The 27,810-nt window shown below is 46.5% G+C and overlaps 1 protein-coding gene across 2 annotated transcripts in view; it reads right to left on the reverse strand.

Annotated features, from left to right (window-relative positions):
* SEMA4F (ssemaphorin 4F) overlaps positions 1-27,810 on the reverse strand; it is a 180,725-nt gene that overhangs the window by 67,504 nt on the left and 85,411 nt on the right. For both annotated transcript variants that reach the window (XM_030547104.1, XM_030547105.1), the window contains exons 4-6: positions 3,884-3,978; positions 3,143-3,236; positions 2,068-2,187 (exon numbers count right to left, since the gene is read on the reverse strand). In XM_030547104.1, the coding sequence (XP_030402964.1) occupies positions 2,068-2,187; positions 3,143-3,236; positions 3,884-3,978 (309 nt within the window). The remainder of the gene's footprint in view (positions 1-2,067; positions 2,188-3,142; positions 3,237-3,883; positions 3,979-27,810) is intronic.

Below are 27,810 nucleotides of genomic sequence, written 5' to 3' on the forward strand. Positions count from 1 at the left end.
GAGGTTCCAGAAACAAACTATTCTGATGTGTAAAAAGAATAGCAAATATGGCAGGCAACCAGCTTGGCTTAACAGTGAAATCCTTGCTGATCTTAAAACACAAAAAAGAACAAGTGGAAGACTGGACAAATGACCAGGGAGGAGTATAAAAATATTGCTCAGGCATGCAGGAGTGAAATCGGGAAGGCCAAATCACACTTGGAGTTTCAGATAGCAAGGGATGTTAAGAGTAACAAGAAGGGTTTCTTCAGGTATGTTAGCAACAAGAAGAAAGTCAAGGAAAGTGTGGGCCCCTTACTTAATGAGGGAGGCAACCTAGTGATAGAGGATGTGGAAAAAGCGAATGTACTCAATGATTTTTTTTGCCTCTGTCTTCATAAACAAGGTCAGCTCCCAGACTGCTGCACTGGGCAGCACAGCATGGGGAGGAGGTGACCAGCCCTCTGTGGAGAAAGAAGGGGTTCGGGACTATTTAGAAAAGCTGGACGAGCACAATCCATGGGGCCGGATGCACTGCATCTGAGGGTGCTAAAGGAGTTGGCGGATGTGATTGAAGAGCCATTGGCCGTTATCTTTGAAAACTCATGGCGAACGTGGGAGGTCCCGGATGACTGGAAAAAGGCTAATGTAGTTCCCATCTTTAAAAAAGGGAAGGAGGAGGATCCAGAGAACTACAAGTCAGTCAGCCTCATCTCAGTCCCTGGAAAAATCATGGAGCAGGTCCTCCAGGAATCAATTCGGAAGCACTTAGAGGAGAGGAAAGTGATCAGGAACAGTCAGCATGGATTCACCAAAGACAAGTCATGACTGACTAACCTAACTGCCTTCTATGAGGAGATAACTGGCTCTGTGGATGAGGGGTTAGGGTTAGGGTTACGGTTACCCTAACCCTAACCCTAACCCTAAGCTTTTGATAAGGTCTCCCACAGTATTCTTGCCAGCAAGTTAAAGAAGTATGGGCTGGATGAAAGGACCATAAGGTAGATAGAAAGCTGGCTAGATGGTCAGGCTCAACAGGTAGTGATCAGTGGCTCCATATCTAGTTGGCAGCCAGTATCAAGTGGAGTGCCCCAAGGGTCGGTCCTGAGGCCGATTTTGTTCAATATCTTTATTAATGATCAGGAGGATGGCATGGATTGCACCCTCAGCAAGTTTGCAGATGACACTAAACTGGGAGGAGTGGTAGATACACTGGAGGGTAAGGATAGGACACAGAGGGACCTAGACAAATTAGGGGATTGGGCCAAAAGAAACCTGATGAGGTTCAAAAAGGACAAGTACAGAGTCCTGCACTTAGGACAGAAGAATCCCATGCACTGCTACAGACTAGGGACCAAATGGCTAGGCAGCAGTTCGCGTTACAGTGGACGAGAAGCTGGATATGAGTCAACAGTGTGCCCTTGTTGCCAAAAAAGGCTAACAGCATTTTCAGCTGTATAAGTAGGGGCATTGCCAGCAGATCGAGGGATGTGATCATTCCCCTCTATTCGACACTGGTGAGGTCTCATTTGGAGACTGTGTCCAGTTTTGGGCCCCCCACTGCAGAAAGGATGTGGACAAATTGAAGAGGGTCCAGTGGAGGGCAACAAAAATTATCAGATGGCTCAGGCACATGGCTTACAAGGAGATGCTGAGGAAACTGGGGTTATTTAGTCTGCGGAAGAGAAGAGTGAGGGAGGATTTGATAGCTGCTTTCAACTACCTGAAGCGGGGTTCCAAAGAGGATGGAACTAGACTGTTCTCAGTGGTAGCAGATAACAGAACAAGGAGCAATGGTCTCAAGTTGCAGAGGGGGAGGTTTAGGTTGGACATTAGGAAACACTATTTCACTAGGAGGGTGGTGAAACACTGGAATGGGTTACCCAGGGAGGTGGTAGAATTTCCTTTCTTAGAGGTTTTTAAGGTCAGGCTTGACAAAGCCCTGGCTGGGATGATTTAATTGGGAATTGGTCCTGCTTTGAGCAGGAGGTTCATAGAATCTTAGAATATCAGGGTTGGACTAGATGACCTCCTGAGATCCCTTCCAACCCTGATATTCTATTATTCTGATTTTCATTGGTCACTCACCATTCAGCCAGGTCACTGAGATCTCTGTCCGGATGCGCTCCTCAAGGTTTCCTGTTGCTCTGGATATGATGGGCTGTGTCCCCAGGAAGTTGCTGACAGTGGCAGCATACAGGACACCATCTAGAGGAAGGTCCAAGGTGTGACAGGTGTGAAAGAGACAAGGGACCAATGTGAAATGCAGGGAAAGATGGGGGAGGGGAAGGGAGTACACCATGGCCAGGCTGTAATGCAGAGCTGTGCCCGAACCTAGTAGGAAAATGTGGCAAATCGGGCTTTAGTGTAGCATCTGGATGGCAAGGAGATGCTGGATTTTCCCTCATTTTTCCCCCAGGTTCAGCAGCTGGTTTAGAATGCTAGTGGTAACCACCTGTGGCCTCAGTGTTAACCCAGTCACGTGGCACCCTTCTCCAGCTGGAGATGGAAGGGAATCTTCCTAACCAAGTCAGTCACTGCACTCTGCCTGGGTACCCATGGCTCAAGCACAGGCAAGAAAATGAGGACCAGGTTTGGGAGATTCTAGGTCGTGGGGGCACCCTGGGCCTTGGTAGCCTCAGTCCTGGATGCTCAGGTCAGCGTATTTAAAAAGCGTTCACTTTCAAACACTAAATGGTTCAAGGTGCTGCAGACCTCATACAGCCTATACCAGCTCCCGGAGTGGGCACCAGCAGATGCCGCTCTGTGATGTGCACAGTGTAATTTGTATCCCTCTCCAGCTCCGGGTCAGGATATGGATTATGTGGTTTTACACATAGGTCACAAGTTCCGTTGAGAGATAGATAGTAATCCCAGGAAGTCATTGCCCCCATGTAGTGACTCTGGGGAACGAAGGGCTGGTGCTTCTGTCCAGTTTCTAATAGACAGGTGTCCACATTGCTACTGTAACTAACTGGCCCTGCAAGCAGTGTCTGCATAGGAGGTCAAGGACTGAACTCCCTTTACACTTGGATGCTGAGGGAAGCTTGTTCGCTTGCTGCTGCTGCCCCCAACATGCTTCTTCCTTCCAGAGCCACAGTCTTGCTCCCTGCACCGAGTTCCAGACCAAACCAAAATGCCACTGACACTACAACAAACATACCGACCATTACAGCTGCTGACTGCTGTGTAGGCTCAAAGGGGCATTTTCCCCGGCCACTTTCCTGCCGCTCCACGCTGCTGAAATTGGCCACTTTCTGCAATAAAAGCAGAGAAAGTTCAGCCACCTCATTTGGGTTTGGGGAGAGGCTTACAGACACCATCCCCCTAGGGGCTGTCTGGGGTGGGACAGGCTGATGTTAAGCTAGATTGTGTGAACTCTCAATGGTGAAAGCCCAGGACTTGTCCCCTCCCTTGTTTAACTTGTTATTACAGCCAAGAGAACATTTATTTTTTGCTGCGGTGCTTCGTTACAAAGACCGTTAACCACTCACTGGAGGCCCCAATCCTTCCCTGGGTTCCTGCCTCACTACGACCCCACTCAGGACTGGAAATTTAATATATGGAGGGAATGTTCTGTGGTTAAAACACTGCCTGGGGCCTCAGGAGGGTTCGAACCCTGGTTCTGACACAGACTCCTGGCATGACCTTGGGCAACTCACTTCCCCTTCTGCACAATGGGGATACTACTTCCATAGCTCACCACGAGGCTGAGGGTGAATTTCTTACGGCCTCCGAGGGCTCGAACTAGGGTGATGAAGCCACAAAAAAGCCTCTCATTAGCTTTAGGTTCATCCTTCTTGGCCTCTGCCCATTTTCCCAAGCAGGCAGCACTGGACTCTTCTCCTCGCCCATTCACCATCCCCCTGTTTATGTCCTCCCCCAACAGGCACTAGGCCCTTACAATGAAGCCGCACTGTGGATCAAAAGCAAAGGTCCCGCAGGTGAAGAGGTGGTTCTCATCAGCAAACTCCAGAATGCGAATGTAATTGTGACACTCTGCCTGCAGAGACAGAGAAAACAGTCATGACACAGGCATTGTGAAAAGCACAACCAGCACTGATGTCAAGGATTGAGTGCAAGAGAAGAGGAGCACATAGGCGCTGACTCCGTGGGTACTCCGGGGCTGGAGCACCCACGGGGGAAAATGAGTGGGTGCTCTGCACCCACCAGCAGCTCCCCGCCCCACCGCCCTCACCTCCCAGCACATCATGTCTCTGTTCCTCCTTCCCTTCCAGCACTTGCCACCGTCAAACAGCTGTAGTAAGCGCTGCGAGGGAGGCGGGAGGAGCAGGAACGTGACACACTCAGGGGAGGAGGGGGGGCTGGGGTAGGGATTTGGGGAAGGAGTAGAATGGTGCAGGGAGGAGGAGACGACAGGGTTGGAATGGAGGCGGGAGGGGGAGGAGTTGAGGTGGGGACTTTGGGGAAGAAGGTGGAATGGGGGCAGGAGGGGGTCAGGAAGGGGTGGAGTTGGGGCAGGGCTGGGATTGTCGAGCACCCACTGGCGCCTATGGAGGAGTGGACCACTCTTGCTCACGTAAGTAGTAATTGCAGAGAAGGCACTCACAGCCATGTCAGTAGGTGACATAAATACTCAATTCCCCGCAGTAACTGACACCCACGAGTATGCTTGACTTTTCAGCCAGCAGAGCCAGAAGAAGCACCTAATAGAATCTTTACCATGAAGGACAGACCATGAAATCATAGAAATGCAGGACTGGAAGGGACCTTGAGAAGTCATGAAGTTATATCCCCTGCACTGAGGCAGAACCAAATAAGCCTAGAACATCCCTGACAGGTGTTTGGCCAACCTATTCAGCCAGCAGAGCCAGAAGAAGCACCTAATAGAATCTTTACCATGAAGGACAGACCATGAAATCATAGAAATGCAGGACTGGAAGGGACCTTGAGAAGTCATGAAGTTATATCCCCTGCACTGAGGCAGAACCAAATAAGCCTAGAACATCCCTGACAGGTGTTTGGCCAACCTATTCTTAGAAACCTCCAGTGATGGAGATTCCACAACTCAGACTCAAAGGTCAAAAGGAACTATCATGATCATGTAATCTGACCTCCTGCACATCACAGGCCACAGAATGCCACCCTCCCACTCCTGTAATAGATCCTTCACTTCTGTCTGAATTACTGAAGTCCTCAAATCATGGTTTAAAGACATTACAGAGAATCCACCTCCTTTGGAAGCCTGTTCCAGAGCTTAATTACCTTTACAGTTAGAAAGTTTTTCCTAATACAGTAGAACCCCATTTAACCATCTTTCTGTATTAAGTGAACCAAGCCCCTCCATGTGGGCTTGACAGCACAAGCCCCACACATTCGCCTGATTATCCAAATTTTTTATTATCTGATCTGGCCCTGGCCCCAAGTAGATTGGATAAAATGGGGTTCCCCTGTACCAAACTGAAATCTCCCTTGTTACAGATTAAGCCGTTTACTTCTTGTCCTACCTTCAGTGGACATGGAGAACAATTGATCACTGTCCTCTTTACAACAGCCCTTAACATAAGAACAGCCATACTGCGCCAGACCAATGGTCCTTCTAGCCCAGTATCCTGTCTTCCAACTGTGGCCAATGCCAGGTGCTTCAAAGGGAATGAACAGAACAGGGAATCATCAAGTGATACATCCCTTGTCGCCTATTCCTAGTTTCTGACAAATAGAGGCTAGGGACACTTCAGAGCATGGTTTTGCATCCCTGCCACATTGGCTAATAGCCATTGATGGGCCTATCCTCTATGACCTTATCTATTTCTTTTTTGAACCCTGTTATAGTCTTGATCATCACAACATCCTCTGGCAAAGAATTCCACAGTTGACTGTACATTGTGTGAAGAAACACTTCCTTTTGTTTGCTTTAAACTGCTGCCTATTAATTTCATTTGGTGACCCCTAGTTCTTGTGCTGTGAGAAGTAGTAAATAACACTTATTTATTTTTGCCACACCAGTCACAGACCTCTATCATATCCCCCCTGCCCCCCTTAGTCATCTCCTTTCCAAGCTGAAAAGTCCCAGTCTTATTAATCTCTCCTCATACGGAAGACTCCATATCCCTAATCATTTTGTTGCCCTTTTCTGAACCTTTTCCAATTCCAATATACTTTTAATTGAAATGGGGTGACCAGAAATGCAAACGTTATTCAATACGTGGCTGTACTGTGGATTTCTATAGAGGCAATATGATATTTTCTGTCTTATATCTATCCCTTTCCTAATGATTCCCAACATTCTGTTCGCTTTTTTGACTGCCGCTGCACATTGAGTGGATGTTTTCAGAGAACTATCCACAATGACTCCAAGATCTTTCTTGAGTGGTAACAGCTAATTTAGACCCCATCATTTTATATGTATAGTTGGGATTATGTTTTCCAGTGTGCATTACTTTGCATTTATCAACAGTGAATTTCATCTGTCATTTTTGTTGCCCAGTCACCCAGGTTTGTGAGATTCCCTTTTAACTCTTCGTAGGTGAAAGGTGCCTACTGGTGGAATCTCTCAGGCAGCAGGTGGGAGAGCTACAGGAGGTGGTGGCTAGGCTGAGGAACATCCGTATCCATGAACAATTCCTGGACAGTATCCATGTGGAGACAGCTGACGTAGCTGTCCCAGTTCACAGGACTACCGACACACCAGTGGAGGAGATGGCTCAGGGTGGACACTGGCAGCTGGTTACTTCTGGCAGCAGGCAGTGCTCCACCCCTGCTGCGAATCCTCCTGCTGTGGTAATAGATAACCATTATGCTCTTCTTGATACAGGAGAGAAGGAATCACCCCCAACAGTTAAGGAGGGGAAGCCTCATACCCCTAAGGCTGGGAGGTCTGCTGCCACCACTGATAATAAGAAACATTAGGGTAGTGGTGGTTGGAGACTCTCTGCTGAGGGGGCGGAGACACCCATCTGTCGCCCTGACCGTTCATCCCGGGAGGTATGCTGCCTGCCAGGGGCCCATATCCGAAATGTTACACAGGCACTGTCGAGGATTATCCGGCCTTCTGACTACTACCCCATGCTACTCATCCATGTGGGCACAAATGATACTGTGAGGTGTGACACTGAGCAGATCAAGAGTGACTACAGGGCTCTGAGAGTACGGGTTAAGGAGTTTGGAGCGCAGGTGGTATTCTCTTCGATTCTTCCTGTCAAAGGTAGGGGCCCAGGCAGAGACAGATGCATCGTGGAGGTGAATGCCTGGCTGCGAAGATGGTGTCGCCAGGAGGGCTTTGGCTTCCTCGACCACGGGATGCTATTCGAGGAAGGACTACTAGGCGGAGATGGTGTTCACCTTTCAAGGGGGGAAAGGCCTTATTTGCGCACAGACTGGCTAACCTAGTAAGGAGGGCTTTAAACTAGGTTCGACGGGGACAGGTGAGCAAACCCCACAGGTAAGTGGGGAACAAGACCTGGGAGATGGGTTGGAAACAGGAGGGAGCACGGGCTATAATGGCAGAGAGAAAGGAGGGTCAGGGCAAAGCTGGGAGGCAGGATCAAACCAGTTTCTTAGATGCCTATATACAAATGCAAGAAGTATGGGTAATAAGCAGGAAGAACTGGAAGTGCTAATAAATAAATACAACTATGACATTGTTGGCATTACTGAAACTTGGTGGGATAATACACACGACTGGAATGTTGGTGTGGATCAGTATAGTTTGCTCAGGAAGGATAGACAGGGGAAAAAGGGAGGAGGTGTTGCTTTATATATTAAAAATGTACACACTTGGACTGAGGTGGAGATGGACATAGGAGATGGAAGGGTTGAGAGTCTCTGGGTTAGGATAAAAGGGGTAAAAAACATGGGTGATGTCGTGCTGGGAGTCTACTACAGGCCACCTAATCAGGTGGAAGAGGTGGATGAGGCTTTTTTCAAACAACTAACAAAATCATCCAAAGCCCAAGATTTGGTGGTGATGGGGGACTTCAACTATCCAGATATATGTTGGGAAAATAACACCGCGGGGCACAGACTATCCAATAAGTTCCTGGACTGCATTGCAGACAACTTTTTATTTCAGAAAGTTGAAAAAGCTACTAGGGGGGAAGCTGTTCTAGACTTGATTTTAACAAATAGGGAGGAACTTGTTGAGAATTTGAAAGTAGAAGGAAGCTTGGGTGAAAGTGATCATGAAATCATAGAGTTTGCAATCCTAAGGAAGGGTAGAAGGGAGTACAGCAAAATAGAGACAATGGATTTCAGGAAGGCGGATTTTGGTAAGCTCAGAGAGCTGATAGGTAAGGTCCCATGGGAATCAAGACTGAGGGGAAAAACAACTGAGGAGAGTTGGCAGTTTTTCAAAGGGACGCTATTAAGGGCCCAAAAGCAAGTTATTCCGATGGTTAGGAAAGATAGAAAATGTGGCAAAAGACCACCTTGGCTTAACCACGAGATCTTGCGTGACCTACAAAATAAAAAGGCGTCATAAAAAAAATGGAAACTAGGTCAGATTAAAAAGGATGAATATAGGCAAATAACACAGGAATGCAGAGGCAAGATTAGAAAGGCAAAGGCACAAAATGAGCTCAAACTAGCTATGGGAATAAAGGGAAACAAGAAGACTTTTTATCAATACATTAGAAGCAAGAGGAAGACCAAGGACAGGGTAGGCCCACTGCTCAGTGAGGAGGGGGAAACAGTAACGGGAGACTTGGAAATGGCAGAGATGCTTAATGACTTCTTTGTTTCAATCTTCACTGAGAAGTCTGAAGGAATGTCTAGTATAGTGAATGCTTATGGGAAGAGGGTAGGTTTAGAAGATAAAATAAAAAAAGAGCAAGTAAAAAATCACTTAGAAAAGTTAGATGCCTGCAAGTCACCATGGCTTGATGAAATGCATCCTAGAATACTCAAGGAGTTAATAGAGGAGGTATCTGAGCCTCTAGCTATTATCTTTGGAAAGTCATGGGAGACGGGGGAGATTCCAGAAGACTGGAAGGGGACAAATATAGTGCCCATCTATAAAAAGGGAAATAAAAACAACCCAGGACACTACAGACCAGTTAGTTTAACTTCTGTGTCAGGGAAGATAATGGAGCAAGTAATTAAAGAAATCATCTGCAAACACTTGGAAGGTGGTAAGGTGATAGGGAATAGCCAGCATGGATTTGTAAAGAACAAATCGTGTCAAACTAATCTGATAACATTCTTTGATAGGATAACGAGCCTTGTGGATAAGGGAGAAGCGGTGGATGTGATATATCTAGACTTTAGTAAGGTATTTGATACGGTCTCGCATGATATTCTTATAGATAAACTAGGAAAGTACAATTTAGATGGGGCTACTATAAGGTGGGTGCATAACTGGCTGGATAACTGTACTCAGAGAGTAGTTGTTAATGGCTCCCGATCCTGCTGGAAAGGTCTAACAAGTGAGGTTCCGCAGGGGTCTGTTTTGGGACCGGCTCTGTTCAATATCTTCATCAACGATTTAGATGTTGGCATAGAAAGTACGCTTATTAAGTTTGCGGACGATACCAAACTGGGAGGGATTGCAACTGCTCTGGAGGACAGGGTCAAAATTCAAAATGATCTGGACAAATTGGAGAAATGGTCTGAGGTAAACTGGATGAAGTTCAATAAAGATAAATGCAAAGTGCTCCACTTAGGAAGGAACAATCAGTTTCACACATACAGAATGGGAAGAGACTGTCTAGGAAGGAGTATGGCAGAAAGAGATCTAGGGGTCATAGTGGACCACAAGCTTAATATGAGTCAACAGTGTGATACTGTTGCAAAAAAAGCAAACGTGATTCTGGGATGCATTAACAGTTGTGTTGTAAACAAGACACGAGAAGTCATTCTTCCGCTTTACTCTGCGCTGGTTAGGCCTCAACTGGAGTATTGTGTCCAGTTCTGGGCATCGCATTTCAAGAAAGATGTGGAAAAATTGGAGAGGGTCCAGAGAAGAGCAACAAGAATGATTAAAGGTCTTGAGAACATGACCTATGAAGGAAGGCTGAAGGAATTGGGTTTGTTTAGTTTGGAAAAGAGAAGACTGAGAGGGGACATGATAGCAGTTTTCAGGTATCTAAAAGGGTGTCATCAGGAGGAGGGAGAAAACTTGTTCACCTTAGCCTCCAATGATAGAACAAGAAGCAATGGGCTTAAACTGCAGCAAGGGAGATTTAGGTTGGACATTAGGAAAAAGTTCCTAACTGTCAGGGTAGTTAAACACTGGAATAGATTGCCTAGGAAAGTTGTGGAATCTCCATCTCTGGAGATATTTAAGAGTAGGTTAGATAAATATCTATCAGGGATGGTCTAGACAGTATTTGGTCCTGCCATGAGGGCAGGGGACTGGACTCGATGACCCTTCGAGGTCCCTTCCAGTCCTAGAGTCTATGAGTCTATGAATCCAGCTCACCAAATGGAGTCATAGATGCTTGCAACTCTGATCCATCCTACCTTCCTCTTCTCTCTGCGATTGTTGGTTAAACCCACTTGCTAGGTCTGGTCTTCAAATGTAGCTCCCAATCCTGCCAACAGCTACATGAGTACATCAAAGATTTGCTACTGCAGAGTGCCACCTCATTGTGAGACCCAGCATCGGAGCCCCACTCTCCACCTTATGACTTTGGTAATCTGTGCAGTGACTTGGACCAGCAGCCTGCTCAGGCTAAGCGTCCCACTAGGAAAATTAGTGATTTCTTTTGACCGATGTGGTAAATCAAAGACCAAGAAACTCTGAGACACTTCCCACAGTGAGAGAACAGGCTTTGGACAGGTGCAAGAGGCTATTTTTCAAATCAAATTATGAATGTTTGAAAATGTGCCACCAACATTTGTTTGGAAGGAAATCGCTGGCACACAGACACTATGGCAGTGGGCACCTCACCCAGCCTGAGCACTGAAATTTGCTATTATTGCCCTCAAAATGTTTGTGGCCGAACCGCAATTTAAAGGCAGGAGCATCAATAAACTTCTTATCACCACAGCAGAGCTGCCGGGCTTACCCCTAACACTCTTTCTCCTCCACCAGATTGACATGTAGAAAGTGGAGGTCTGGCAGCAACCCAGCTCCTATTCACAGTCAGATTCAGACAGCGTCCAGGGGATTAACTGTCTCAGAACACAAGGCTCATCTGACCAAAACAGGGATGCATGAAGCCTGGTCATTCACTGGACAGGAGATAGCACCAGGTGCTTCAGAGGAAGGTAGGAGCACCCCCCTGCAGACAGTAAAGGGCTAACCTGCCAGAAGGTAAGCTGTGGGTTATACATAAAGCAGAAGGGTCTGTCCCTTGTGCATGTTTATGTTTATCCAGTTGTTAGGAAAAGGCAGGTGATAGTAATGGGAGATTCAGTCATTAGAAACGTAGAAAACTGGGTTGTGATGACCAGGAGAACCGTATGGTGACTGTAGTAAGTGAAGGCCCAGTATGAGGCCTGAGGCCTGAACTAAAATAATGGCCAAGACTTTGCTAACATAAAGCAAAGTGAAGCTGGGAGCCAGAGGCAGGCCCTGCTCACAGAAGCTGGCAAGGAAAGGGCTGATGCTGCAAGAAGATACGTACCTAAAAGGTACTGAACACCAGAGATCAGAACATTCACATACTTGCACATTCCACACAGATAACAAGGAACAGACTGACCCATCCCAATGACAGGGGCAAAAGGGTAATATGATGGATAGAGTTGATTTGTTCAAACCAACATGTACAAGGTGAGAGGCAGCACCTTACTACGTAGAGGGGTTGTACCTCAATACGTCAGGAGTGATGTGTAACTTGTTTGTACCTGTGTATAAGAATGTATCCCTGGGGTGATGTCTTTGTCCGGCCTAGGGGGCAGTGGAAAGTCCTGCCACTGACTGAGCCGGGTCCATTGCCAAGAGGCACTTTCTCGTAGTATGCCCGGTAGATTAAGTAATCTACGGGGAACTGCAATTGTGTCCGAGATCGCAATAAACCTGGCCGACGTGCCTTCGTACCTTACTAGACTCCGTGGTCATTGAGGGTTCTCTTCGGGTCTGCTGTGTCAGCTATCTGCAGAGCTGGGACAGCACAAGAGGGAACACACGCACGCAGCCGAGTGATACCAACAAGGAGAGAGCAGAGCACCACACCGGTAGCATCTGACAACACACCTTTAACAACAGTGACTCGTCTGCCTGGTGCAAAGGTTGCGGATCTCTCGAGGCATCTAGACAGACTTCTATGTAGTGCTGGGGAGGAGCCGGTTGTCGTTGTACATGTAGTATCAATGACATAGGGAAGGGTAGGAGAGATGTCCTGGAAGCCAAATTTAGGCTGCTAGGGAAGAGACTGAAATCTAGGACCTCTATGGTGGCATTCTCAGAAATGCTCCCAGTTCCACGCGCAGGGCCAGGTAGGCAGGCAGAGTTTCAGAGTCTCAATGCGTGGATGAGACAATGGTGTAGAGAGGAGGGGTTTACATTCATTAGGAACTGGGGAAACGTTTGGGATGGGGGGAGCCTACACAGGAGAGATGGGATCCACCTAAACCAAAGTGGAACCAGACTTCTGGCACTAAACATTAAAAAGGTTGTAGAGCAGTTTTTAAACTAGGAGGTGGTGAAAAGCCGACTGCTGCAGAGGAGCATGTGGATCGGACACAGACTTCTCTTAGGGGAGAGTCTAACGATAGAGAATCTCCAGGTTATAGTCAGGAGCAGAGGATGGAAGAGGATAATGTAAGGGCTGGATCAGATGACAAACATTCACGTAAAAAAGAATCTGACACATCAGAAGAGGGCAGACAAATAAACAGGGACAAGTTTTTAAAGTGCTTGTACACAAATGCTAGAAGTCTAAATAATAAGCCGGGTGAACTAGAGTGCCTCGTGATAAAGGAGGATATTGATATAATAGGCATCACAGAAAACTGGTGGACTGAGAGCAATCAATGGGACACAATCATTCCTGGATACAAAATATATCAGAAGGACAGAACAGGTCGTGCGGGGGGGGGGGGGGTGGCCCTATATGTGAAAGAAAACGTAGATTCAAATGAAGTAAAAATCTTAAGTGAATCCACATTCCATAGAATTTCTATGGATAGAAATTTCATGCTCTAAGAAGAATATAACATTAGGGATCTATTATTGACCACCTGACCAGGACAGGGATAGTGATGACGAAATGCTAAGGGAAATTAGAGAGGCTATCAAAATTAAGAACTCAATAATAGTGGGGGATTCCAATTATCCTCATATTGACTGGGAACATTTCACTTCAGGAAAAAATGCAGAGATAAAATTTCTCAATACTTTAAATGACTGCTTCATGGAGCAGCTGGTACGGGAACCCACAAGGGGAGAGGCAACTCTAGATTTAATCCTGAGTGAAGCGCAGGAACTGGTCCAAGAGGTAACTATAACAGGACCGCTTGGAAATAGTGACCATAATACAATAGCACTCAACATCCCTGTGGTGGGAAGAACATCTCAACAGCCCAACACTGTGGCATTTAATTTCAAAAGGGGGTTAGTTAAACAGAAGTTAAAAGGTACAGTGACTAAAGTGAAATCCCTGCAAGCTGCATGGGCACTTTTTAAAGACACCTGTAGCAGCGTGGTCCCCTGCTCCTGCCCTGAGGGGTTAAAGACAGTCCTGGGAGGGGGCTGTGGCTGAAGAAAGCAGCTTTAGCCTGGGCTGATTGGGGGAAGTGGCTGCAGCTGGGGCCACTCCCCAAACAGACTCAGCTGGCCCTATAGAGGCAGAGAAGCCAGGGGCAGACAAGAAAGGAGAAAGGCAGAGGAGCTGGGGAGCTCCTGGAAAGCCCCAGGCTGCGGCCTAGCATGAGGCCAACAGGTTCTAGGGGTTGCAGAGGGCAGTCCAGGGGTAGACCAAGGCAGCAGGTCCAAACCCTCCTTGCCAGTGATGAGTAGGCTGATACTGCCGTCTGCCCCAGGGCGCGGGGGCTAGACAATGACCGACAGTAGCCATATACTGTGGCAAGGTGGGGATAGTGAGTGGGGATTCCCCAGGGAGGGGAGACCCTAAGACTGAGGGATTAATGCCAGGGGGCAGCACCCCAGATAAAATGGCACCGGGGTCCAGGGAGGGACATGGGGGGCCAGAGGACAGGCGGATCACTGGCCTGCAGAGGGTGCTCCAGAGTTGAATCGAGCTAATTCTCAGAAGTCATCAGCAGGAGGTGCCACAGGGGTGAGTCTGCTCGTCTACAACATCATAATAGAGGCCCAACTTTAATGTATACCCCAAATTAAGGAACACAGTAAAAGAACTAAAAAAGAGCCACCCTGGCTTAAAAACCATGTAAAAGAAGCAGTGAGAGATAAAAAGACTTCCTTTAAAAAGTGGAAGTCAAATCCTAGTGAGGCAAATAGAAAGGAGCATAAAAACTGCCAAATTAAGTGCAAGCGTGTAATAAGAAAAGCCAAAAAGAAGTTTGAAGAACAGCTAGCTAAAAACTCCAAAGGTTTTGGTACGATGGGCCCTTCTGGCTGTAAGGTCTATGAGACCTGTCTCTGCCTCAGTTCTCCACCTGTAAAACGGGGGGAGGATACTTCCTTTCTTCACAGGAGTGTCATGTGACATTAAATAATATGTTAAAGGCTGTGAGGTGCTCAGATACTGCTGTGAAAGGATCCAAAGATGTATGAAGGATCGCGGGAAAGATATCGCAGACAGGACTTAGATCACAGGTCTGCTGATGATGCACAAGATGGAAGAGAAACTGGCTCCCTCGGGCATCGCTGTGTTGGCCCTGCAGCACTAAGGGGAGTGAAAGGCTGATTTTTAGGGACAGATGCTCTGCATTTGGGTAATAACAAAATGTTTAAGTACATCAGAAGCAGGAAGCCTGCTAAACAACCAGTGGGGGCTCCTGATGATCGAGATACAAAAGGAGTGCTTATAGACGATGAAGTCATTGCAGAGAAACTAAATGGATTCTTTGCTTCAGTCTTCACAGCTGAGGATGTTAGGGAGATTTCCAAACCTAAGCTGGCTTTTGTAGGTGACAAATCTGAGGAACTGTCTCAGATTGAAGTAGCAAAGAGTTCTGTGGCCCCTTATAGACTAACAGACGTATTGGAGTATGAGCTTTCGTGGGTGAATACCCACTTCATCGGATGCATGTAATGGAAATTTCCAGAGGCAGGTTTATATATGCAAGTCAGAAGCAGGTCTCTAGCAGGTCTCCAATACGTCTGTTAGTCTACAAGGTGCCACAGGACTCTTTGCTGCTTTCACAGATACAGACTAAACACGACGACCCCTCTGATACAGATTGAAGTGTCACTAGAGGTGGTTTTGGAATTAATTGATAAACTCAACATTAAGTCACCAGGACCAGATGGCATTCACCCAGGAGTTCTGAAAGAATTCAAATGTGAAGTTGCAGAACTATTAACTAAGTTTTGTAACCTGTCCTTTAAACTGAATTCTGTACCCAATGACTGGAAGTTAGCTAATATAATGCCAATATTTAAAAAGGGCTCTAGAGGTGATCCCGGCAATTACAGACCGATAACTCTAACGTTGGTACCGGGCAAATTAGCTGAAACAATAGTTAAGAATAAAATTGTCAGACGCATAGGAAAACAAACTGTTGAGCAATAGTCAATATGGTTTCTGTAAAGGGAAATCGTGTCTTACTAATCTATTAGAGTTCTTTGAAGGGGTCAACAAACATGTGGACAAGGGGGATCCAGTGGACAAAGTGTACTTAGATTTCCAGAAAGCCTTTGACAAGGTCCCTCACCAAAGGCTGTTACGTAAATTAGGATGTCATGGGATAAAAGGGAAGGTCCTTTCATGGATTGAGAACTGGTTAAAAGACAAGGAACAAAGGGTAGGACTTAATGGTAAATTCTCAGAATGGAGAGGGGTAACTAGTGGTGTTCCCCTAGGGTCAGTCCTAGGACCAATCCTATTCAACCTATTCATAAATGATCTGGAGAAAGGGGTAAACAGTGAGGTGGCAAAGTTTGCAGACGATACTAAACTGCTCAAGATAGTTAAGACCAAAGCAGACTGTGAAGAACTTCAAAAAGATCTCACAAAACTAAGTGATTGGGCAACAAAATGGCAAATGAAATTTCATGTGGATAAATGTAAAGCAATGCACGTTGGAAAAAATAACCCCAACTATACAGATAATTTGATGGGGGCTAATTTAGCTACAACGAGTCAGGAAAAAGATCTTGGAGTCATCGTGAATAGTTCTCCGAAGATGTCCATACAGTATGTAGAGGCAGTCAAAAAAACAAACAGAATGTTAGGAATCATTAAAAAGGGGATAGAGAAGAAGACTGAGAATATATTATTGCTCCTATATAAATAGACGGCACGCCCACATCTCGAATATTGCGTACAGATGTGGTCTCCTCACCTCAAAAAAAGATATACTGACACTAGAAAAGGTTCAGAAAAGGGAAACTAAAATGATTAAGGGTTTGGAGAGAGTCCCATATGAGGAAAGATTAAAGAGGCTAGGACTTTTCAGCTTGGAAAAGAGGAGACTAAGGGGGGATATGATAGAGGTATATAAAATCATGAGTGATGTGGAGAAAGTGGATAAGGAAAAGTTATTTACTTATTCCCATAATAAAGAACTAGGGGTCACCAAATGAAATTAATAGGCAGTAGGTTTAAAACAAATAAAAGAAAGTTGTTCTTCACGCAGAGCACAGTCAACCTGTGGAACGCCATACCTGAGGAGGTTGTGAAGGCTAGGACTATAACAGCGTTTAAGAGAGAACTGGATACATTCATGGAGGTTAAGTCCATAAATGGCTATTAGCCAGGATGGGTAAGGAATGGTATCCCTAGCCTCTGTTTGTCAGAGGATGGAGATGGATGGCAGGAGAGAGATCACTTGATCATTGCCTGTTAGGTTCACCCCCTCTGGGGCACCTGACATTGGCCACTGTCGGTAGACAGGATACTAGGCTAGATGGACCTTTGGTCTGACCCAGTACAGCCGTTCTTATGTTCTTATCAAATGTACGTGGACTGTCTATCAGAGAAACATTCCACCTCTCTGAATCCTGAAAAGCTCTCAACTCCATGATATACTATGGCAAAGGGAGTCCACAGATTAATTGGGCATTGTGTATAAAAAAATTTCCTATGAGCTGTTTTAAATTGGTTTCCTTTTGATTTCATTGACTGCTTCCTTGTCTGTACTGGAAGAGGATAAACGGATAAACAGGATTCTCTATCTACCACTCATCTAGACAGTGATTTATTTGCATGACAACAATAGAACCACAATGTGCTATGTGCTTTTCCAAAGTACAGATTAAAGTCCCTGCCCCAAAGAACTCACAAAACCTCTCTCACGTCCTCTCTCACTAGCCTTCTCTACTAATTAAACATAGTCCTAATCGTTTTACTATCTCCTCACAGGGAAGTCTTTCTAAATCCTAATCATTTGCCACCCATTCCCCCCCACACTCTCTACTTCTTTGTTTAAATTCCCCTCCAACCCTTCCCCCCCCACACCTTTTCTATACCAGGTGAACAGAATTGAGTCTGATAACCCGGTGAGGGTATGCCATTGATTACTATCATGGCATTACAACATTCTGGGTATCCTTTGCACCCCAATCCTTATATATCCTGCCATACCTTTACTTGTTTTTATTCTGTATTATTTGTATTATAAGGTTACCGAATGTACTCAACTGAGATTAGGGTCCCATTGTTCTGGGTGCCGTACAACCACTGCCTCAGAGCCGCAAGTTTAAACAGGAGACAGATATGGAAGGTAAAACAGGCACCGAGAAGTGAAGTGACTTAACCAAGGTCACTTGGCAGGTAAATGGCAGAGCCCAGGTCTCTTGACTCCCAGCCCCATGCCCATCCACTAGATTAGACTACCTCATGTGACACTTATCAGGGAGAAAAAACTGATTCGAGGATGAAAAACCAGAAAGGACTAGAGAGGCTGAGGGCAGGTATAATGCCCAGGTCTCAGAGGCCTTCACTGAGCGCTTGGCCCCTCACTACAGCCAGAGTGAGACTGGCCTCAGAACAGAGAGGGTTGTGATAGGCAGAGTTTATTGCTGGTGCTGGAAAAGATCAAAACCTTTAAGGGAATGAAGCCCATAGAGCACTAATGCAGTAAGCCTGGTCTCGCTGATGACAGAAATTCAACTGGCAAGCTAGGAGCATATGAAAATGGGCTCATAAAGGAAATGGCTTTGTAACCTGTGTTTACCAAGTGCCATCAGACCTGGGAACTTTACTTCTACGCAGATGAACGCCTAAACTGATTATTTTTGCATGTAATCAGTGCCCAGGATGAGCAGGAAAGGGAGCCAGGGGAAAGTGCAATCCACCAGCACTCTCCCAAGGAATGCCTCTCACACATATAGGATAGAGAACCGTATTTCAGGAATCAGTGACTCTGAAAAGACCTTGTGGGTTATGATGGAAATCAGCTGAACACAAGCTCCCCATGTCATATGGTGGCTCAGTGAGCAAATATGATTTTTGGATGTATGAACAGAGGAATATCGAGTAGGAGCTGGGCAGTGATCTTACCCATATATACAGCATTAGTGAGCCTATTACTAGTTACAGTTCTGGTTCCTGAAAGGGCAGCCGACAACTGAAAAGGAGAGCTACAAGAATGAGTGAAAGTCTGAAAAACCTGCCTTATAGTGAGAGATTAATTGAAGAAGCTCAATCTGCTTAGCTTAACAAACAGGGCTAAGAGGAGATCTGATCACTGTCTACAAGCACCTACATCGGGAGAAGATTTCTGATGGTAAACTGCTTTTTAAAACTAGTACATAAAGGCAGAACAATATCCAATCAAAGGCTGAAAACTGAATCTAGACAAATTCAGACTAGAAATAAGGCATAATTTTCAACAGTGAGGATGATTAACCATTGGGATAATTTACCTGGGGACAGTGGATTTTCTGTCACTTGTCAGTTGAAGATTGTATAACCAAAGCCAAAAAGGGATTTTAGGTATACTGCTTCCACACTGGTCAGGGACCAATCTTCTGGCAGTAATCTCAGAGGAGAGGTGTGACATTACACCCCATGTTCTTTATGGAAATATGGTTATGATATGAATATGGTATAACTAAGATATACTTTATGCAAGATGGGTCTTGTAAGATATCATTGGAAAAGTAATAATTTATCCAATTTGTATACATGTATCATTTTTGTATCTGAAGCTGGGAATATTGACCATGTCTCTGTATTTCAAATGTGCTACATTGGTTGAGGCCAAACAATGTTAGTGGTTTATTGAAGCAATGCACACGAGCATAAGAATTATCCCAGGAACTGTCTGCACTAGCAACCTCTCAGAGATGGCGCTACACAATGGGAACTAGGTTTGACCCAGGTCACAGCAAAAAAGCTTTCCAGCAGATGGGGGGAAGATATAAAAGAGGGACAATGACAACATGATGGGATCTGCACTCTCCCTACAACTCCACACCTGAAAACACCTGAGGAATAAAGGCTGAACTGTGAGAAGTGATGGTCCCAGGCTAAGATCTTTAGCCTGTGTAAGAAAACCTGGGAAAGCCAAGGCAACTTGGGCCTTAAGAATGTCAGCCTGTATCACTCAGAGTGAGAATTTGTTAATTCGTATCCTATCTATCAAATACATTAAGCTCAGTCTGCAGCTTTTGTTTATTTACTAAGGCAATCTGTTTAGTTCTGTTTGCTATCCCTTGAACCACTTAAACTTCACCTTTTGTAGTTAATCTTATTTCTTGTTTGAATAAAACCCAGTTTGTAATTTCTAACGGGGGGGGCAAGAAGTCGTGCATCTCTCTCTTCACATTGAGTAAGAGGGTGAATTTTATGAGCTTGAGCTGTACAGATATTTCTATACAGTGAAAGATAGTAGTATTTTGGGTTTATCTCCCAAAAGGAGTCTGCATGTGAGTGCTGGGGGAACCCTCTCACAAAGAGCTGACTTCCATCCGTGTCTGCAGCGGGATGTGGCCCTACCTGTGTGTGTGCTGCAAGAGGCCGCAGAGCCTAGTTCAGCACAGCAGGGAGAGGGAACTCAGGCTACTTAAGCAGGAGAGGCTCAGTGAAATCCCAGTACATCAGGTGGCATCCTAGAAAAGGGGGCCAACCCGTCACACACATCTTTTAGGTGTTTCTCCCTAAAAGATGCTGTTGGTCAAACAAAAACTCTGGTCTTGAAGCAAGAATCACTTGATGAAATTCTCTAGCCCGTGTTAGTAACAAGGTCAGACTAGATCACCATAATGGTGTCCCACCTCCCCACCCACCCATCCCCACGGGCATTAAAATCTATTAATCAAGAGGCCAGAGGAGAAGAGCGTTACTGGGCACTACATCACATCAGTGCTCCCAATCTGCCATCACTGTGCTCCAGAAACTCTGCGCTCTGTTTTTGTTTTGTTTTGTTTTTTTAAGCAAGTCTCTAGCCCTATATGTACTACCCCATTCATCTCAGTGAGGTATGCACTCAAGGAATCATCACTGGGTATCAAAGTGCTGTGACAGACCCAAACCAGTGAGGTACAGGAGTCTGGTAGAGGGCAAATATACTGGTCACTGGATGAGTAGTTTTCTGTTCCCTGAGTGACCAGAGCAGGGGCTGCACTAGAGTAATCAGGAACCTGCTAGAACCAATTAAGGCAGACAGGCTGATTAGAACACCTGCAGTCAATCAAGGCAGGCTAATCAGGGCACCTGGGTTTAAAAAGGAGCTCACTCCAGTCAGGGAAGGAGAAGCTAGAGGAGAGGAAGTGTGTGTGAGGAGCTGGGAGCAAGAGGCACAAGGAGCTGAGAGTGAGAGGTTGTGCTGCTGGAGGACTAAGGAGTACAAGCATTATCAGATACCAGGAGGAAGGTCCTGTGGTGAGGATAAAGAAGGTGTTGGGAGGAGGCCATGGGGAAGTAGCCCAGGGAGTTGTAGCTGTCATGCAGCTGTTACAGGAGGTACTATAGACAGCTGCAATCCACAGGGCCCTGGGCTGGAACCCGGAGTAGAGGGCGGGCTCGGGTTCCCCCCAAACCTCCCAACTCCTGATCAGACACAGGAGGAGCTGACCCAGACTGTGGGGAAGATCACTGAGGTGACCAAATCTGCCAGGTCCCACCAAGGTAGAGGAGGAACTTTGTCACAGTGCCTGTATTGTGACTGCCACTGCTAATCACACTATGGAAGGAAGAGAGGGACAAATCAGTTTATAACCCTCTGCACAGTCTTCTCCGAGTCGTTTCTAATTGTTATGCCATGAATGGGTGTTGCTGGAAAGATACCACCACTTACTTTTTTCAGCTCCCAGAATAAGGAGCCTCCGGGCACAAGCCCGTCTAGGAGTAGGGAGCTGGGGCCAGCCAGGCTCTAGCTGCCTGACTTTCCTGATGCCATGAAATTGACAAGACAGCCAACAGCCAATGTACGTAATAAACACTGCATCGCCCTAAGGATACCGACATAAGCCCTATGCCTCTCATGGAGGTGGAGTTATGTCATCATTTTAGCAGGGCACTTACATCAGCAGGAGTATGGCTGTAGTGTGTACACTGACATCATTAGGTCACCATAAGCTGCCTTACATTGACTTAACTGTGTCATGTAGAGCAGGCCTGACTGAACAGAACAAGAGCAAGTCCCAGTGACTGGCTATGCAGACACCAGCTGGCTGAGATCACACTATCTTGTGTTGGTCTTTGCAGGACCAAGCATAGTCAGGTTGGATCAGCGCAGAGGACTAGCACACCCAGTCTCTGTCTCGGGTGGTCAGGCCCAGCCACTTCCGATGAAAGGGCAAAATAACCTGCACCTTGGGAAAGCTCCACCCGTGGAGGATAGCTGTTAGGGAGCAGATCCTGCCTTGAAACAGGAGAGAGACAGCCTTAGCCCTTCCGGTTTTTACTCTCCCTACCATGGCTTTGGATGTTCCCATTTTCCAGTGAATCCACCTACACTTCAGAAGGATCTAAGCTCCTCCACAGGCGATCCCTCAGCTTGGAGGGTGGAGGTGATGAGGGCCGAGATGTTGGCTTCTTTGTTGCAGCAGGAGGCAGGGGTGTAGATGTGGAAAGGTCCAAAGAATCTCACTGAGAACAATTGTGGCTTTAATGTTGTTGCTCCCCAACAAACAGTAGCTTTGTGCAGGGCTCTGCATTGCTCACAAAGGAGCCTGTGTTCATGATTTTCAAGGAAAATGCTGGCCAGGCAGCAGCTTCCCGCAGCTCCTCCACCCCGGCCAAGCAGGGAGCAAGGATTTCAGAGATACAGACAGCTTGTACCAAAGGCACAGAGATGGGCACAGAGGGAAGTAGGAGCAGGAGAGCTGGTCCCAATTCCCACAGGTATCGAGTGGGTCAGTGTTCTAACTGAGCAGCATTACAGATGAGTTCCACTGTGCCCAGATTCAGAAAGCTTAAGGCCAGAAGGGACCATCCAATCATCTAGCTTGATCTCAGGTATACACAGGCCATAGAATTTCTCCCAATCACTCCTGTACAAAACCAGTAACTTGTGTTTAACTAAGGCTCCTTCCGGAAAGGGATTCGATTGTGGTGTGAAGACTTCAAGAGATGGAGAATCCATCACTGCCCTTGGGAGTTTGTTCCTGTGGTTAATCACCCTCACTGCTAAAAACTAGTCCCTCAAATGTGATCCCTTGAACGTGTCTGGTTTCAGCTCCAGGCACTAGTTCTTGTTCTGCCCCTCTCCACAAGATTAAAGAGCCCTTTTGTGCCCTGTGACAGACCTCGTATACTGTAATAAGTCACCTCTCAATTTTCTTTCTGATAAACAAAATGGATCGAGCTCCTTAAGTCTCTCACGACAAGGCATCTTTTCCAGCGCTCAAATAAGCTGTGTGAATCTTTTCTGCATCCTTCAACATCCTTTAAAAACCATGAACACCAGAACTGGTGCAGTGCTCTAGTATTGGTCTCATCAATGCCATACACAGAAGTAAAATCTCCTTCTCACTCCTCCCTGTTTAGACACCTGGGATCTTTTGGCCAGAGGATCACACGGGGAGCTCATGTTCCACTGCTTGTCTATGACCCCTAATTCTTTTCTATGACATGGCTTCCCAAGATACCATTGCCCATTCTGTAGGTAGGGCCTATATTCTTTGAGATTCACAAGAGGGGCCTAGGTGCCCTGTCACCCACTGGAATTCACAACCCCCAGCTTTGGACAAGGCTCCGTACACAATGCATGGGGAGAGTCAGGCTTCTAAAAAATAGGTTAACAGAAACCGGGCAAGCTCAGTGGGGAGATGCCTAAGCTGGCCAGGAGTGAAATGCCAAGGACAATGCCTAAGCCCAGTCTCTCAGCGGTAGGTAAGGGGCCTCCCTCCACTCAGGATTCAAACATCCATTCTGCCTCCTTCAGAACAGGGACTTGAACCTGTGTCTCCCACCTCCCAGGAGAGGGTCCCAACCACTGAGCTAGAGTGTCATTCTCGTTCTCTCAGGGTATGTCTACACAGCAACTAGACACCTGTAGCTGGCCTGTATCGGCCAACTCAGGTTTGCAGGGCCTGGGCTGCGGGTCTGTTCCACTGCTGTGCAGATGTCTGGGCTCCTCTAGGACCCTGAGAAGTGGGAAAGTCGCAGAGGTCAGGCTCTAGCCCAAGCCTACACAGCCATGAAACAGCCTCGCAAGCCCGAGTCAGCTGGCATGGGCCAGCTGTGGGTTTTTCTTTTCTGCGTAGACATACTTAAATATTTATTGGGTGACTGATGGTATTTCAAACAAACTGGGACAGCTTCAACAGGAGAAAGAGACCCACCCCAGAATATCTCATAGTTGGGTGGGAGAGGGAGAAGAGAGGAGAACCAGCACCAGCACCACCACCACTTTGTGCCAGTTAAGTGTGCTCAGAGAATGCCTACCAGACCAGGCCCCACAGATGAGCTAGATGGGAGAATGCCTTGTTTGTGAATTCCATTGGGCTTCCATGTGAGGGAGGCACTTAGCAGCCTGGAAGCATAAGGACTTGCCCATTGACAGAATTTAAGTGCCTCTGGGACTTTACTGGTGGAAACTCAGGCGCCTAGTGACTTCAGGCACCTACAGAGTCAGGCAGCAGCTGAGTAGTGGTTTTGTGGATGTCAGTCATGCCCAAATGTTGGCCTTAAGCACTGAAGAAGAGGTTACTTATCCTATGGTACCTTGAGTTCTTTGAGGTGTTTTGTCCTTAAAGGCACTCTGCCATAGCGAGTGTGCACTCTCAACTGGAGAATGCAAAGCAGTGTCTGCAGGCCCACAGCTGCACAGAGCAGCACCTCATAACTCCAAACGAGGGTATATAAGGAGGTGCCACTACTCTGCTTCATAGTCGAGAAGGAACTGAGCCTCCAAGGGGAAGGAGGGAGGGACGTGGCACACCCAGAAGGACAAAACATCTTGAAGAACTCAAATTACTGTAAGGTAAGTAACCTCTCCTTTGAGTGTACATCCATATGGGAGCTCCACCATGGGAGACTCCCAATCAGCAACTCAGTGAGTAGGTGGATTCAGAGGAGGCAAGTCCAGGACAGCTCAGAGGACTGCATCAAGTTAGGAACATCTGCTGATACCACAAGAATGCCATAGTAACTAACTGTAGCCATGTCGGTCCTAGATATTAGAGAGACAAGAGGTGGGTGAAGCAATATGTTTTATTGCACCAACTTCTGTTGGTGAGAGAAGCTTTCAAGCCACATAGAGCTCTTCTCTAAAAGCTTGTTTGTCTCACCAACAGAAGTTGGTCCAATAAAAAAAATATTTCTTCACTGACCTTGTCTCTTTAGTTACTAACTGACATATATGCTAATAAGTTTGGGGTAGTGGATTTAGTGACCCATGGAAGAAGGGCACCCCAACATTAATAGGGTGAGGAAATACACATAAGGAAAAAGGGCTGAAACCCCTGCTGAATATGCAGTAGGTATGATAATAGGTGGCACTTGGCCAGTACACTCTATGGAGATTTCCTGGAACCTGCCGGGCCAAAGGACCACTTCCGAGTCATCTTACCCATTACAGGGATCCCTCACAAAGGAGGATGAATGTATCCATAGTATAGGGCTGGATGCTTTGTATTTGCTCAGTCTATTCTGTTGGTTTGTAATGTTTGCGATATTGCTAATTGTGCTAATTAGATTGATAAACACATCATAGAACCGTAGGGCTAGAAGGGACCGCAAGGGTCATCTAGTCTAACCCCCTGCTGAGATGCAGGATTTGTTGTGTCTGACCCATCCAAGGCAGATGGCTCTCTAGCCTGTTTTTGCAAACCTCCAGTCTATTCCTTTGATTATCTTTGTCACTTGCTTCTGGATCCTTTTCAGTTTCTCTACATCCTTTCTATACACTGGTAACAAAAACTGGACACAGTACTCCAGTTGAGGCCTAACCAGTGCCGAATATAGTGATATGATCACCTCCCGTGACTTACATTCTATGCCTCTGTTAATAGAACCTAAAATTGCATTTGCTTTTTTTGCAACAGCATTGCATTGTTGACTCATGTTGAGGTTGTGATCCACCACAACTCCCAGATCCTTCTCAGCAGTGCTGCTGCCAAGCCAGTTATCCTCCATTACATATTTGTGCATTTGGTTTTGCTTTTAAGTATAGCACCTTACATTTGTCTTTGTTTAATTTCATTTTTTTGCCTCCAGCCCAGTATTCCAATTTATCAAAGATCCCTTTGAATTTTAGTTCTGTTTTTCAGGGTGTTGGCAACCCTCCCTAACTTTGTGTCATCTGCAGATTTGATCATGTTGATCACCTCCAAAATCTGTCTAAGTTAATTTGTTCCCAAGCAGGCAGGAAGTGGAATAGCTGATCTCCAAATGGCAATTGGATGGATCGTTTATTACAGGACCTGGGAAGGTAGGTTGCTTGAGACCCTCAGAGATGTCAAAACTATTTCTTAGAAGAAGGCATGGATGATGTGCTGTAGAAAGCGCTAGTCCCCTTTTCCGAGGTCTAGATCTCCTTATTTGAAAGTCCAAAGGTGTAGGAAAAGCCTGTTGTTGGTTGTACTGGAATGGCTTAGATTAGTAGCACTCAGATGTTATAGCAAACTCTCTCTGTTTCAGGAACATAAATTCCCAGAGACCATAAGGTAGCTCTCAAGTCCTTCAGAGTGTGGAGGGAGGCATCTGTGTCAGAGCTGAAGTGCTCAAATGCTTCAAAGGGAAGACCTTCAACTTCATTCTGCCCTTTTCTTGGGGGACTGTAAGACTGGAGCCAGGATGCTGTTTGCATAACCACAGTGGTGGCTAGGGCTCTAGAAACTATCTACGGCATCTAGGGCAGCTTTGAGGGAGATTTTGGCTACCAACTGACCCTCTGAAATTAAGACCTGAAATGGTTCATTCTGGTCCTGTGGCAGATGTTCAATACAATGAGTGAACTTGGAATGTGTGTTGAAGGCCTGTTTCACCAACATGGCTTGGTAGTTTGCCACACAAAATTGAAGAGCTGCTGAGAAGTAGCTTTTCCTAGCCAGGAGGGTCTAAACATTTGGACTCCTTATCATAAGGAGAGGGTCTGGAATGGGCCTGTCTTTTCCTTTCATTAGCTGCCACCACCACCAGGGAACTGGAAGTGAGACAATAAATGTTCTGTTCCCTTGGCCAGAACATAGTACTTTTTATCTGCTCCCTTATGAGCAAGCTAGATAGGGGCAGCTGTTTGCCAGACTGTACAAGCAGGCAATAACAGAGCGTCATTTACTGCAAGGGCAATTTTTTCCTGAGGGGTGATATTTAAAATGTCTAAGAAGCACTGAGACTCCTGGACTTCCTCTAGTAGGATCTGGAGGGATTCTGCCAGGAGTTTCATGAGAAGGTGGAAGGCCTGAAAGTCATTGGCATAAGGTGGTGGTGGTGGAAGCATTACTGTCTCATCTACGAATGAAGAGGAAGGAAGTTTCCCTCCATCTGGGGGCCCTGCTGCTCCTGGGTGTCTCCTGGTGCTGAGGAGGCATAAGGTACGGGAGGGCAATCCTGTGGTACTGAAGGTTAGTCAGTGCCTATGTATGATGCAGTACCAGTGGGCACTGGGTTTTTCTGGTTAGAACCCTATCAAATTGTTCACTGAGGTGACCAGGGATTGCAGCAACCCCACCGATTGGGTGGATAGAGGACCCACAGACTGTCACAACCCCTGACTTAAGGACACCTGGTGGGGTCCAAAAGAGAATAGTGGTGTTACGAAGTTGTAAAAGCAGCAAAGAATCCTGTGGCACCTTATAGACTAACAGACGTTTTGGAGCATGAGCTTTCGTGGGTGAATACCCACCTCCTCAGATGCATGTGAATACCCACTTCCTCAGATGCATGCATGCAAACTTCCTCATGCATCTGAGGAAGTGGGTATTCACCCACGAAAGCTCATGCTCCAAAACGTCTGTTAGTCTATAAGGTGCCACAGGATTCTTTGCTGCTTTTACAGATCCAGACTAACATGGCTACCCTCTGATACGTTACGAAGTTGGGGATTTTTGTAGTGGTTTACATGAATAGCGTGTGTGCGCCTCAGTTTCCCTGTGTGCTGTATGTTTAATAAGGAGGTGGGAGAGGGTTTGTTGTTGCAGAGAAACAGATGTGACCTCACCTAGTGGTTGGGACAACGGCCTGGAGATGGGGAACCCTAACAACTGGTGAATAAGAGGCCCACCCCAGCTTGGCCTTCAGTTGGTTCTGGCCAGTGAGAGAACAAAGGGCTGCGAAGAGAGGATCCCGGTGACCTGACCAACCAGTTCCAGCCAGAGGGAACAAGGACAGAAGTGAAAGGGCCCCAGAGACCTGTTACCTGGGGCGGAAGACAAAGGATGTGGGAGGAGCTGTTGGGGCCGGGATGCCCAGCTGGAAAGGGCAGGGTCTCTGGACTGGAGAGAGA

This window comes from Gopherus evgoodei, unplaced genomic scaffold (genome assembly GCF_007399415.2).
Source record: "Gopherus evgoodei ecotype Sinaloan lineage unplaced genomic scaffold, rGopEvg1_v1.p scaffold_52_arrow_ctg1, whole genome shotgun sequence".
Lineage (NCBI taxonomy): Eukaryota > Metazoa > Chordata > Testudines > Testudinidae > Gopherus > Gopherus evgoodei.